Source organism: Molossus molossus, unplaced genomic scaffold (genome assembly GCF_014108415.1).
Source record: "Molossus molossus isolate mMolMol1 unplaced genomic scaffold, mMolMol1.p scaffold_m16_p_19, whole genome shotgun sequence".
Lineage (NCBI taxonomy): Eukaryota > Metazoa > Chordata > Mammalia > Chiroptera > Molossidae > Molossus > Molossus molossus.
Genome location: NW_023425354.1, coordinates 14,528,450 through 14,542,322, shown reverse-complemented (window position 1 = coordinate 14,542,322; position 13,873 = coordinate 14,528,450). Strand labels below are relative to the sequence as shown.

Here is a 13,873-nt window from a genome sequence, read left to right as displayed (position 1 = left end):
TCACATCGATGTTTCTCTCTCTCTCCCTCCCACTCTATCTGAACAAAAAAAATGGAAAAATGTCCTCGGGTGAGAATTAAAAAGAAAACGTAAGAATAAAAATATAAAATACTTGGATACATGGAGAAATTCTATGTTCCCTTACTTAATATTATAATGACATTCATTCTCTCTGAAGGAATTCCCGTTAAAAATCCAGTGCAGCCCTGGCTGGTTTGGTCCAGCAGTTAGAACATTGGCCCAAGGACCAAGGAGTCCCAGGTTTGATTCCAGCCAAGGGCATGTACCTTGGTTGCAGTTCATCCAGGCTCTGGTTGGGGTCGTGTGGGTGGCAACCAATCGATGTGTCTCACATGATGTTTCTCTTTCTCTGTCCCCCTCCCTCCTGCTCTATCTGAAGATAAATGGAAAAATATCTTTGGGTCAGTATTAAAAAAAAAAAAATCCAATGCAATGCTTTATACAAAAATTCTATCAAAGTAAGGCTCTCTATTCATCTTCATTCTCTGCTAATCACAAAATGTTAGTTCAAAACATTAAAAATTATTACTATTATTACGTTTTTAATCTCCACCTAAGGATATTCTTCTATTGCTTTTTAGATAGAGTGGAAAGGAGAGAGGAAGAGAGAGAAAGAAACATCGATGTAAGAGAGACCCATCGACTGGCTGCCTCCTAAACGACCCTCACCAGGGCTGGGGACCAAACCTGCAACCCAAGTACGTGCCCTTGACCGAGAATTGAACCCACAACCCTTTGGTCCACTGGTTCATGGACTGATCCTCCAACCGCAGAGTCAAACCGGCTAGGGCACATTAAAAATTATTTTGGCTTGCCCTGGCCGGTTTGGCTCAGCGGTTAGAGCGTTGGTTTGCGGTCCAGAGAGACCTGGGTTCTGCTCCCGCTAGGGGCACGTACTTTGGTTGCAGTTTGTCCCCGGCCCTGGTTGGGTCGTGTGGGTGGCAACCTCTCGATGTGTCCCTTTCACATCGATGTTTCTCTCTCTCTCTCTCTCCCCCTCCCACTCTATCTGAATAAAATATATTTAAAAAAAATTTATTTTGGCTTGAGGATAGTTCATTAGAGCTTCTACTTCTATTTATTTAATCTCAGCCTTTCAAATAGTATGTGGTTTATAGTGCATATATAAAACCCTCTCATAAAACTTTAGACATCAGTGTTCTAAGTACTGGGAGATTTCTGAGTGTTCTTAGTAGCTTTAATTCCTAAGGAACTACAATTCTCCATGTGCTACTCTTGCTCATTCCCAAAAGACTAGTACTGAAAAGTTGGGCCTCCAAAGTCTATCACAAGAATCCCCCATCAACAAAGAACATGTCCCACTTGATATCAAATTATTCATTTTAATACTAACTCATAATCATTTTGGTTCTTTAGGCTTCAAGCACAGATATGGCAATAAGGCATTAAGAGAATGTCCTATATGTCCTCAAGTGTGATACAAGAGGAAAAAGTGGAGGACCACTGGGAATTCTATTAAAAGCTAACTAAAATTTAACCCAAAGCAATCCTCCTATATAATTATATTCCTCCAACAGACTGTAAAATTCGAAAACCATGCCAGAATACTGACAAACTATTCGATAAGAAATTTGATTTTAGCCCTGATTTGTTTGGCTCAGTGGTTAGAGTGTTGGCCTGCGGACCAAAGAGTCTCAGGTTTGATTCCAATCAAGGGAACGTACCTTGGTTGTGGTTTGGTCCTCGGCCCTGGTTGGGGTCCTGTGGAAGGCAACTAGTCGATGTGTCTCTCTCACATCGATTTTTCTCTTACTCTCCCCCTCCCATGCTATCTGAAGATAAAAATGAAATAATATCCTCGGGTGAGAATTAAAAAAAAAGAAATGCTATTTTAAAAAAATAAAAAAGAGGTGCTCATAAATCCAATCCCCAAATTTCAAGACATATTATTTTTTTCTTTTTAAAATACCATCTATACTATGATTTATCTAATTCCTAAAAGAACTTCACTTGACAGAATAAAAAGCAACCTGATAGTGGTCCCAAATTTATTTAAAAAATTCCATTGATCTAAAATCTCACTATCTAGAAGTTAATGTTTTAAATTAAGTCATAAACATCTACTTTACAGAAGCAGGAGGGCATGAAATAAACATAACATATATTTAAAAACTTCCCACTTGAGTGTTTCTTTACTGGCTTAGTTAATTACTAACATCTAACATACTAGACCCTTAAAGTGATGAAATACATAATAAATGATGATAGAAAGCAAGATGCTTTTGCTCAATAGCAAATATCACTGATATTCATAAACAAGATAGAGAGAATGGTCTTTGTCTCCAACTTTGGCAGAGGTCCAGTATTGCTGCTATAACTGGCAAATGGTTTATTTCCCAAACTCAATTTATTTCTTTGTCTTACTTTACATGCAGTTTGCTTTTGCATATGTTAGAATGATTATTTTTTTTAATCTTCATATGAGGATATGTTTATATTGATTTTATTTTATTTATTTTTAAAAATTGGGTTATGTTTTTATTGACTTTGTTTTCTTTTTTTAATTCAGATAGAGTGAAAGGGAGAGAAGGAGAGGAAGAGAGAGAAACATCAATGTGAGAGAGACACATCAACCGGCTGCCTCCAGCATGACCCCAACCAGGGCCGGGGACGAACCACAACAGAGGTACGTGCCCTTGACCAGAATCAAACCTGCGACTCATCAGTCCACGGGCCGACGCTCTAACTGCTGAGCCAAACCAGCCAGGGATGTTTATATTGATTTTAAAGAGAGGAGGGAAGGAGGATGGGAGGAAGGGAAGGAGAGAGAAACATCAATGTGAAAGACAAACATCAATTGGTTGTCTCCAGTACGAACCCACAATCTACGTATGTGTCCTAACCAGAAATTAAACCCAGAACCTTTTGGTGTACAGGATGATGCTCCAACTAACTGAGCTACCTGGCCAAGGCAGGATGATTGTTTAGAAACTGGTATTGAAATCAAAAGGTCTTAGTATGCTCTTTATGTCTCCTCCTTGCCTCAATTATCTTTTAAAAATATATATGTACCATCAAATATCAATGAGAAACTCGCCAAATATCCCCATCACCTGGTATTTTGGTAGTTCAAGCAGTCTAAGGAATAAACAAGAAAGAAATGGTATAGCCTAACAGTTAATTTTCACTTATAATACTTTTCCTTAAAAAAAAAAAAAACAAAAACCATGGCAACATCACTATATAGTCTAAATGCTTACTATAACAAAATAAGCCAAGCACTGAAAATTCACTGTCCAAATATTAATGGCTCCAACAATTCTCTCCTCTCCCCTCTCTCTCCTTTGTCATTAGTTTTTCTCATCAGCAAATATATTGTAATAGCTCTATCTTAAGAAAGATTCCCCTTCAAACAGGTTATTTCTCTGCTCACCTTTTCAGAAACATTCTTTGATAGTGTTATCTATAATGGTTTCTCAGTTCCTTCTCTCATTCTCTCCTGAACCTACTCCAATAGGAATTTCAGTCTTCTCCCTCGAACAGAACTGTTCATAATGGTCTCCAAAAGCCAATTCTCAATCTTTATCTAACTTGATCTGTCTGCAGCATCTAACAGGTTATCATTCCTTCCTCTCTGAAAAACTTTCTTCACTTGCTTTCCACATACCACACACGTTTTCCTTCCATGTCACTAGTCACTCCACTCCTTCGTCCTAGTCTCTTCCTTATCTTTCTTATCTAAAAGCCTTGGAATGCTCAAGGCTTAATTCTATCTGAACAACCAGATGTTCTTCATTCCTTTCTTCTGGTGCATATTTTCTCCCCAGCACTTAACATTACAGAACATGATGTAAACGTCATTTATTGTTTTTTCATGAGATTAAAGATTTTTGCCTGTTTTTGTTTAGCGTATTCCCCCTACACAGAACAGATCTACTAGCTCATCGCAGGACCTCCACAAATATTTTTGGATGAGTGAATGAACGAACAAAAACATGTGATAACTGTAACAGACACTTTGTACTAGTAACTTATGAACCATATACCTTAATAAGCAAGTAATATACATTTCACTTAACCCTCAAACAACCCTATGAGATCTGGGAGTGTTGGAGGGGTTAATTTGCTTTAAATCACAAAACTACTAAGTGGCAGTGCCATGATGCAAACCCGAGTTTATCCTCTTCAAAGTTAATGCTCTTAATCATTACATGACATTAATTTTACTGGAGTATTATTTCATTAGTTTTGGAATAAATCCAACTCTACTATTTGAAAAGTCAGCAATCAAGTTTCCCGTAGTTGTGAATTAATCTCCGTTTTCTCTGTGAAGACATTCATTTAGCAACATCAATTTAGAAATTTTAATGGAGATTCTTATTTAAAAGAAAAGCACTGCACTCAGCCACTTTTAGTAGTAACAGTACAAATGAGAAGGCACACCACTGAGAAGACTTCAAAATGTTGATGGCAGCATTTCCACTTCCTCAATACCATTTCTATTAAAAAGCTCAAGCCAACGGTTTCCAAACCTGGCTGAAGAGTCACCTAGGAGTTTTTTGTTTTTTTAAAATAAGATTTTCAGGCCTGACCCCAAACCAAGTAAATCAGAATCTCTGGGAAACAGGGTTAAGAAGCCTAGTATTTTTAAAAATGCCCCAGGAAACCTTGGTGGTTCACCAAGTTTGGAAAACACTAGTTAAATGAACCAAAGTTGGCAAAAAAACTAATACCTCTAATCTGAGCATCTGGCTCATGGTTTAACAATGAACAAGTCTCACTAGCACTGACCTTCTTGGAAAGAGGAACGATGCTGTTGGGTCGAACAAGCCTCCGTTTCTTACAGCTCAGCACAGGACGTGTTCGGGCTGCCACACAGGTGCCATCAGTTGATGAAGACACTAGATTCAGTCGTTGTTTTTTATGTAATTGTTCCTCAGCATCAGAGTTGTCAACTGGAATGTGGTCTGCCAAGGCAGGCTGAAGACTACACAAAAGAAATAATATTCACTTTTCAGAAGACTCAAGGAAGGAAACAAAACCTCTAATACTGGTTCAACCTCCTGTACTTGCAAATGTCCACAAACACAAATAAGTATTCTGGAGCAGAAGGAGTACGTCTCCTGATGTTAATGTCTGCTGATCTAATTGTGTGTGCAGTGCCTGTACTTATTTGTAAGGCTCTTGGTGGACATTACCTCTGTCATATCTGAAAAGTGCAAAAGTCAGTAAGGAACTCAGACTCTAGCTGATCAAATTTTATTCACAACAGAAAACATGAATAGTCTAGAAAATTGCAACTGTTAAAGAAAAAAGACTTTTGCAAATGTTAACGACTGCCTAATTAAGAATCAGTTCTCCTATGAAACTCTACTTTTAGGGATATGTACATGTTTTTCACTTGTAGACTGATTCCTTGAACTTTCATAAATACAGATCTCCAAACACAGCCATTAAGGATTTAATTTGTTCTAGAGTGAAAGATTTATGTAAACACTACTGAGGAATTCTACCAACACTATGACCAATCACAATGATTCACAATAATTGGAGAACCTTTCATGTTTCTCCATGATGAGTCAATTTTAGGCCCCAGTAAGTAAAAGGGAACTACATTAGCATGCTAATTAAAACATACTTGCTATAGTAGGAGACATGCATAATATTATTAAGTGATGAGGTTTCTGCTTCTTTAAACCAGGGCTAGTCCTGGCTAGGAATAACTAAGAGTTCTTTTTTTTTTTTATCCTCGCCTGAGGACATTTTTCCATTTTTTGTACAGATAGAGTGGGAAGAGAGAGAGAGGAAGAGAGAGAGAGGGAAACATCGATGTGAAAGGGACACATCGAGTGGCTGCCACCCGCACGACCAACCAGGGCCGGGGACAAACTGCAACCGATGTACATGCCCTTAGCGGGAACCGAACCCGGGTCTCTCCGGACCGCAGGTAGATGCTCTAACCGCTGAGCCAAACCGGCTAGGGCTAACTAAGAGTTCTTTTACAAGCATATTGAATGTAAGAAGTACAAGAGAAAACCTACGTGTTAATAACTCCATTGACAGGTCTCAATGCTCCATACGATTTGGTAGATAATGACTCTGAAGGATGACCAGAGGCACCATGGTTTTCCAGTGGCTGAGAAATAGACTCGGTCTGAATAAGGAGAAGAAAGATAAAAATACACTATCATTATTTAACCAATATCGCCCAGACTGAAAAACAGCATCATTTCATTTAAATAAAACCCTAAAATTTCTGATGACCAACTTGAAAAACAAAATTTGTATGACTGAAGAAAAAAAAAATTAATTAGCTTTTGCTTTGGGGAAAAGGGGGTGTGTGGAACCAAAATACCAAGCAGACTAAAAGTAATTAAGTGCCTACTGAGAGAGAAATGATCTAAATGATTCAATGGAACAGAAGCTTAGTAAAACAATTACATAATCTTCAACCAAGGGTCACGAAGAATATATAAGGTTCAGTATTCAAGACAAATAAGAGGAAATTTAAACGTACTTAATTTGGCTTAACTTCACAGAGTTTGCTGGAAGTCTGTTTCCAGGAAATCATAATTTGTTCAAAAATACACTTATACTTCTGTGTTAAAAGTAGAAAAAGTTTGGAGGGGATCGGGAGGAGGGTGTCAATGGGGGAAAAAAGAAGAAACATCTGCAACAAAAATAAAAATAATTTTTAAAAAATAGAAAAAGTTTAATAAAATCTCAATTAATAACTAATTACCTAATGCTATCAGGTAGTAACTATTGTCTTTGGACTATACAAAACAAATATATGCTTAGAATACAGTAACATGAAAAAAGGAAGATGGAAAGAATCTGGAAAGTTTTCATTCAACATTTCAAAACAAATTATATATTTACTAGGCTCAGAAGGAATAGGGTCAGCCATGAGATGTCAATCATATGGAGTCACTGTATAGTCACTAAAGCCACAGATGCAGTTATCCCTCAGCTCTGGGAGTTGTTGAAATACCACACAAAGGCTGTGGTCCTTGTCACCTTTCACTCAGAATGACTTGGGGGATGTTCTGAAGTTCTTCTTCCTGCTACCAACGCACATCAAAGCCAATATCCTGATGCTAAAATTCTATTAGATATTGCTCAATTTCTTTTTGATCCTTTCACCCAAAGGAGGAAAAAAATAAAAACAAAAACAGGCTCTGTATTCCTGAGAGCAGTCACAAACAAGTATCAAGAAAAGAAAAGAGGATTGGGAAGCTAATTCAAAAGTTTTAATACAAATAATCCAAAACATTAGCTCAAAGTAGTGTATACACAGGTGAGACATACCAGTATATTACAATGAGTGAACACTGAGAAACAGTCCTGTCTTATTTCTCGGATACTCTGTACATTAAGGTATCACACACATTTTGAACAATTACATTAGTTAATAATGCCAAAATTATGATAAACTGGCCCACATATTCATTACCTTAAATGCTATACAGATTTCCTCTTGGAAAGTAATATGATATTAAATAGCAAGAGTTATAAAGATGTTGATATCCAATGATAAAGTATTTTACTCGATAGTAAAAATCTATCTTAAAGAAACAACTCAACCAGCCTGGCCAGTGTGGCTCAGTGGTTGATCGTTGACCCATGCACCAAGAGGTCACTTCACTGGTTCAATTACTAGACAGGGCACATGCCCAGGTTGTGGACCCAATCCCCAGTGGGGGGCATGCAGAAGGCAGCCAATCAGTGTTCTCTCTCATCAATGTTTCTATCACTCTCTCCCTCTTCCTTCCCCAATCTCTAATAATAAATTAATAATAAATAAATAAATAAATAAATAACTCAACCAACACATCCCCTAGAATCTTATGCACAAAGGTAGTCACTGCAATTGATATTAATATCCCAAATGTTCAACATCTGAGGCATAGTTATAAGTTGTGACCAAATCAAAATATTAAAAATAATCATAAAGGACATTTGCTTCTTTGTGCCAGAAAAATATCTAAATATTTTTTAAAAAATAGTACTCTAATGATTTTGGAAAAGAGCTAAATTCAAATATTTTAAACATAACTTGTGGTGACTAAAAATATACACACATAGATAATGACAAGACAAAAATAGTGTTATAGAGGTAAAACTATTCTAAAATTTTCTTTAAAAAAAATTTTTTTTTATCCTCACCCGAGGACATTTTTTCCATTTTTTTTTGTTCAGGTAGAGTGGGAGAGAAAGAGAGGAAAAGAGGAGAGAGAGAGAGAGAGAGAGAGAGAGAGAGAAAGAAACATCGATATGAAAGGGACACATCGAGTGGCTGCCACCTGCACGACCAACCAGGGCCGGGGACAAACTGCAACCAAGGTACATGCCCTTAGCAGGAACCGAAACCAGGTCTCTCGGGACCGCAGGCCGATGCTCTAACTGCTGAGCCAAACAGGCCAGGGCTGAAATTTTCTTTATATTTAGATAATATTTTTTACATTAAAAAACAAACAAAAAAACCAGATAGCCTGGTCATTGTGACTCAGTGCATTGGGCGTTGTCTCATGGACTGATAGGTTCCAGTTAGATTCCCGGTCAGGGCACATGCCTGGGTTGTGGGCTTGATCCCCAGTAGAGGGTGTATAGGAGGCAGCTGATACATGTTTCTCACATCAATGTTTCTCTCTCCCTTCCTTTGTCTTTGAAAAAAAAAAATTGTTTAAGGAAAAAAAAAAAGAAAAAAAAGATAAACCCAAATAATGTTAATGAGAATTTACTATTCAGGGGGAACCCCAAAAAGCACAATTATTATAATATGACAAAGGACTGGAAAATCTGAAGGATTTAAGATTCAGGTTGGCAATAAGTAGCGGATGTATGATTCCAGGCATTTTACAGCTTTCCTAGATTTCAGAAGTTCTGGTTAAGATGAAAAATTTTCTTTGAACATGAAAATGCTACAACTATGAAATTTTTGCTGGTATATGAATCTTAAGAACTTCTATCAATTTTACATTCACTTAACAGCTTTTAGCACTAAATTGTGGCAGATCTGATTTACACTGTCTACATGGGCCCCTGTTTAAGTAACAGATTGACTCTATTTGAGATTTATTTTGTAAGAATGATGGGGCAATTAACTGTAAAGACACCTGCCAAGACAAAAATGTTGCCATTCTTTAATAAAGTTGTATTTCTAAACAAATTTGTCTTTCTTATAGAAAGTCTGAAGAGAAAAAAGAACACAAATCACCAGTAATCTCACCATCTACAGATAACTACTACTAAGAACCTATCCTGTTTTTCATGCCAATATATAGATATATTTAAATGCCACCGATCTTCAATATGAATTCTGTGGATTTTCTTAGAGAAATTCAAACTTTTCTGGGGGTAATTCAGCCTCCAAATTAAAATTAAAGTCAAAAGGTAAAACACTGTTTAGCAGAAGCACACAGCAATCAAGAGCATGAACGTCAGAGAGGGAATGTGCCTAAATTCCAGTTCCTACCACAAATGGAAGCACTGAATATTCAGGAGGAATCTATCTGCTCAGAGACCTTGGGATATCCTGTTATCACAAGAGGTCCAAAAGCAAGGCACTGGGGCACCTGCATTCATCACTCATTCTCAAATACAAAGAGCTTAAAATATTAACCCCAATCTTCCAATAGTGTTTGATAGAGAAAAGAAAAATACAACTCACAAACACATGTAAGTTTACTTAGAGCTCTTAAATGCAATCACACTGCCTTAAAACAAAGTGAACAACACTCCCTTCTCAGTCCAAAAGGCTGCAAAGACAGAGAGCAGAGAAACATTAACAAATATTTAATCCACACACTAATTTAAGCTGAATCACTACTACTGCAGTGTTTTAAAGCATGAGTATTTTCAGAAAACTAAAGTATGACTCAGATATTTGCCATAATGGAAAATGTAAAAGGATGAAAAAATTTAAGACTCTCCCATCTAGAAAGAGTTATACAGAGCTTCTCTTTAATTTTATATGATGTTCAGATACATGAATGAGGGTACAAGCACCCCAAGAAAAGAGCAAAAAAGCTGAAGTGATAGTACAGAGTGCTTTGGTACCCTGCCCGCACGCACACGTGCGCACACACACACACCCCCGATCCCCAGAAAGTTACTGAAGTGATTTTTCCCCCCAATTTGGAAGGTGCTGATGTACGGAATTAAAATGGTTTAACGCAGCACTGAGATTCAACTTTGTTCTTCATGTAGGGCAGGCATCTGACTCATTACTCCACCCTCTTGGCCAGACAAATTAAGTGTGACAAAGAGCCCTTAAAGAAAAGCTAGATAATAAATTAAGGTTTTATGGGGTAAATTTTTCTGGGGTCTAAGAACCAATGTCCACTAGATTTATTTTAGCAAAAAATAGGGAAAATAGCCCGGGCTAGTTTGGCTCAGTGGTTAGTTGACCTGCGGTCCAGAGGGACCTGGGTTCAGTTCCCGCTAAAGGCACATAACCTCAAATGCAATTTGTTCCCGGCCCTGGTTGGGTCGAGTGGGTAGCGACCACTCTGTGTGTCCCCTTTCACGTCGATGTCTCTCTCACTCTCTCTCTCTCTCCCCCTCCCTCCCACTCTATCTGAACAAAAAAAATGGAAAAATGTCCTCGAGTGAGGATTAAAAAGAGAGAAAATCATAAGGTAAAAACCCAAAGGTACATACTTAAAAGCACACAATAAAATTAACTCTACCTACAAGATATGTATGTATCTTTACTTAAGTCATTCAATGTTTGAAATATCATTTTACTTTATTTATTGATTTTTAGAGAGAGGAAGAGAGGGAGTGGGGGGGGGCAATCCCTTCGTTGTTCTACTTATTTACGCATTCACTGGTTGATTCTTGTATGTGCACTGACCAGGGATAAACCCACACATTGACAATTCAGGAAGATGTTCTAACCAACTGAGCTACCCATCCAGTGCTTATCATTTTCTTAAATGCACCACAGATTTGTCAGTCTAGAAAAATTAACAGTTCCATTTCATTTAATTACTGCCTTTCTGATAAACATTAAAATGGAAGGAAAGGCTAACTGGATGTAAAAAATTAAACTTTTATTCCTGTATCAAAATAAACTAGTTTTAAACTTTATATAAAAGCTCCCCAGGTCAATAATACTCAGCATACATAGTTCTGTTTAAAATCACCAAAATAGCCCTGGCTGGTTTGGCTCAGCACTGTTGGCCCACGGACCAGAGAATCTCGGGTTTGATTCTGGTCAAGGGCGTGTACCTCAGTTGTGGTTCAGTTGTGCCAGAGGCAAGCAGTAGAGATCCCCCCCACCATCATCTGAAGAAAAATAGAAAAATAAATAAAATCACCAAAATACTGCTGGCCCACGAACGGTATACCAGTCACTGGCCATGACCATGGCCAGGAAATCTTGCTAAATTGGGAGTGCTCTGAAAATTCCTGACTAGTAAATGAACCAGCGACCTCCTAGTGCATGGGTCGATGCTCAACTACTGAGCCACACTGGTCAGACTGAAATATTTTAAAATGAAAAATCAAAATTGTTTTTATATAAATTTATAGATTTTTTTGTTTAACCTCAACATAACAGACATAGGAAAGTGAGGCACATAGTCTCATTTTTACCTAAACCACCAAGTCACTTGGTGGACGTGGAATCAAACCCAAGGCCCTTTGTCTGAGGGCAGATGCTATAACCGCTGAGCCAAACCGGCCAGGGCAAGAAGATGGTCTTGATCTTCAAAAATCAATCTTACAATCGAATATGGGTTATACATATGCAAGTGAATGGTGGGTGTGGAAAAGGGAAAGTCCATAGGTGGATTATGCATGCACACATATGTGAATGTGTACAAATATAACGATGAGAATGAATAATACAATGAGACTGTTATGTCCTATCCTCCACAAGTGCTGAGTATAGGAGATTACCAGAAAAATTTTGGAATCCTTAAATACTGTACACAAATATATAAATGTCTAGAAAACTCACTCCCAATCACATATGCTTCAAGTCTCATGTTTCCTATAATTATCATACCACCAACTGACCTTCCAACTTTCTAATAATGTGTTGTCTCTCATTTTTTAAAAAATTTTAGAGAGAGGAAGAGAGAGAGCAATAGAAACATCAATGAGAACATCGACTGGCCACCTCCTGCATGCCCCCCACTGGGGATATGCCCATATGCCAGGATCGGGAATCAAATGGTTGACTGGTGCATAGGTTGATGCTCACCATTGAGCCACACAGGTCCCGGCTGTTGTCTCTCATTTTAAACAAATTTTATCCTGGCTAGAGCAATCACTAGAACAGTTGCACAAATGACTTAAAAACAATTCTATAGATTGAATAGTGGCAAAATTCGTCATTCTGCTCTTTAATTTATTTAAAATTACTTTCCAGTTAAAACCATCAGTCTCTTAATGTCTTTGCATTTACTCCTAGCAGCAGTGGCTGGCTTTCTTTAAGCAGTCTCATTAGGAAAGTTAGTTTCTATATCATATGAGTTCCTGCTAACAATGGTAATGAAAAAGAATAATAAACTTTGCTGATTTGCAGATGCAAAGGAGACAAGCTATAATTTAAAGAATTAGCACTACTTACTAGCCTCCTGAACAACTGTCATGGGACTTTGAAACTTCTAACAAACTACTTAAATCTAGAAATGCAAATATTCGTAAAAACTAGTGGCCTTCTGGGGGAAAAAAAAGTAAAAGAAACAAAAAGTGCTCTTGGATATCAGAAGGAAAAGAAATTAACATTGGTTTTGAGAGAAATAGGTTTCAGAAGATTACAGAAAATGACAGCGTCACCCTCATTATAAAATTAAAGGGGATAACTCACAGAGAGTATTTTCAGCATCTCTGTGAGTTAAACCTCTAGTTCAACCTTTTTTTTTATTTTTTTATCCTCACCCGAGGATATTTTTCCATTTTTTGTACAGATAGAGTGGGAGGGAGAGAGCGGAAGGGAGAGAGAGAGAGAGAGAGAAACATCGACGTGAAGGGACACATCGAGTGGCTGCCACCCACACGACCAACCAGGGCCGGGGACAAACTGCAACCGAAGTACGTGCCCTTAGCGGGAACCGAACCCAGGTCTCTCCGGACCGCAGGCCGACGCTCTAACCGCTGAGCCAAACTGGCCAGGGCTCTAGTTCAACCTTTTGATTTTACAGTGGCCCAGAAAGGTTACCTTACTTGTCAGAGGTACCAGAGCCCTGGGTTCTCCTGATTCCCATTAACACTCCATAATGTCACAATGCTCTAGCTGCGTTGTCTTGAAAATTAGGAGTTGTATACTGCCCCTCCTCAGGAATTCAGATCTTTAAATGCCAAAAGTAATAAAAAGGGATAGAGCGCCCTTCTTCCAGCCAATGTAAGGACCCTTCTAACAGAGAATAAACTGTGTGCTCCTAAACCCTGAATTTGCACTCATATCCTTACTGGTGTTTATACTTACCAATTTATCATTCCCATGATCTGTCTTCACCTCGGAACTAAGTGGAAGAAATAAGTCTGTTGTTGTATGCTCTGGAGGAGGCGCCTCTCCAAGAACTATCAACCCCTACAAGACACAGAGAAAAACAGCACAAGTGAGTGATATTATAAGTTACAAATTTAAATTAGAAGTTAATACCAAAAGGGTTAGGGGAGCCCTGGCCTGTTAGGCTCAGCGGTTATAGGGTCGTTACGCGGACCTTAGAGTCTCAGGTTCAATTCAGGTCAAGGGCATGTACCTCAGTTGCGGTTTGGTCCCCAGCTCTGGTTGGGGTCATGCAGGAGGCAACCAATTGCTGTGTCTGTCCCTCCCTCCCTCCCACCCACTCTATCTGAAGATAAATGGAAAAATATCCTCAGGTGAGGACTTTTTAAAACAGGGTTAGGGGAAGGGGAGTGGCTTACCAGA

At 38.3% G+C, this 13,873-nt stretch overlaps 1 protein-coding gene across 2 annotated transcripts in view; it reads right to left on the bottom strand.

Moving 5' to 3' along the window:
* KANSL1 (KAT8 regulatory NSL complex subunit 1) overlaps positions 1 to 13,873 on the bottom strand; it is a 196,169-nt gene that overhangs the window by 37,389 nt on the left and 144,907 nt on the right. For both annotated transcript variants that reach the window (XM_036268959.1, XM_036268960.1), the window contains 3 exons: positions 13,427 to 13,531; positions 6,024 to 6,136; positions 4,774 to 4,969 (listed from right to left, as the gene is read on the bottom strand). In XM_036268959.1, coding sequence (XP_036124852.1) covers positions 4,774 to 4,969; positions 6,024 to 6,136; positions 13,427 to 13,531 — 414 coding nt within the window. The remainder of the gene's footprint in view (positions 1 to 4,773; positions 4,970 to 6,023; positions 6,137 to 13,426; positions 13,532 to 13,873) is intronic.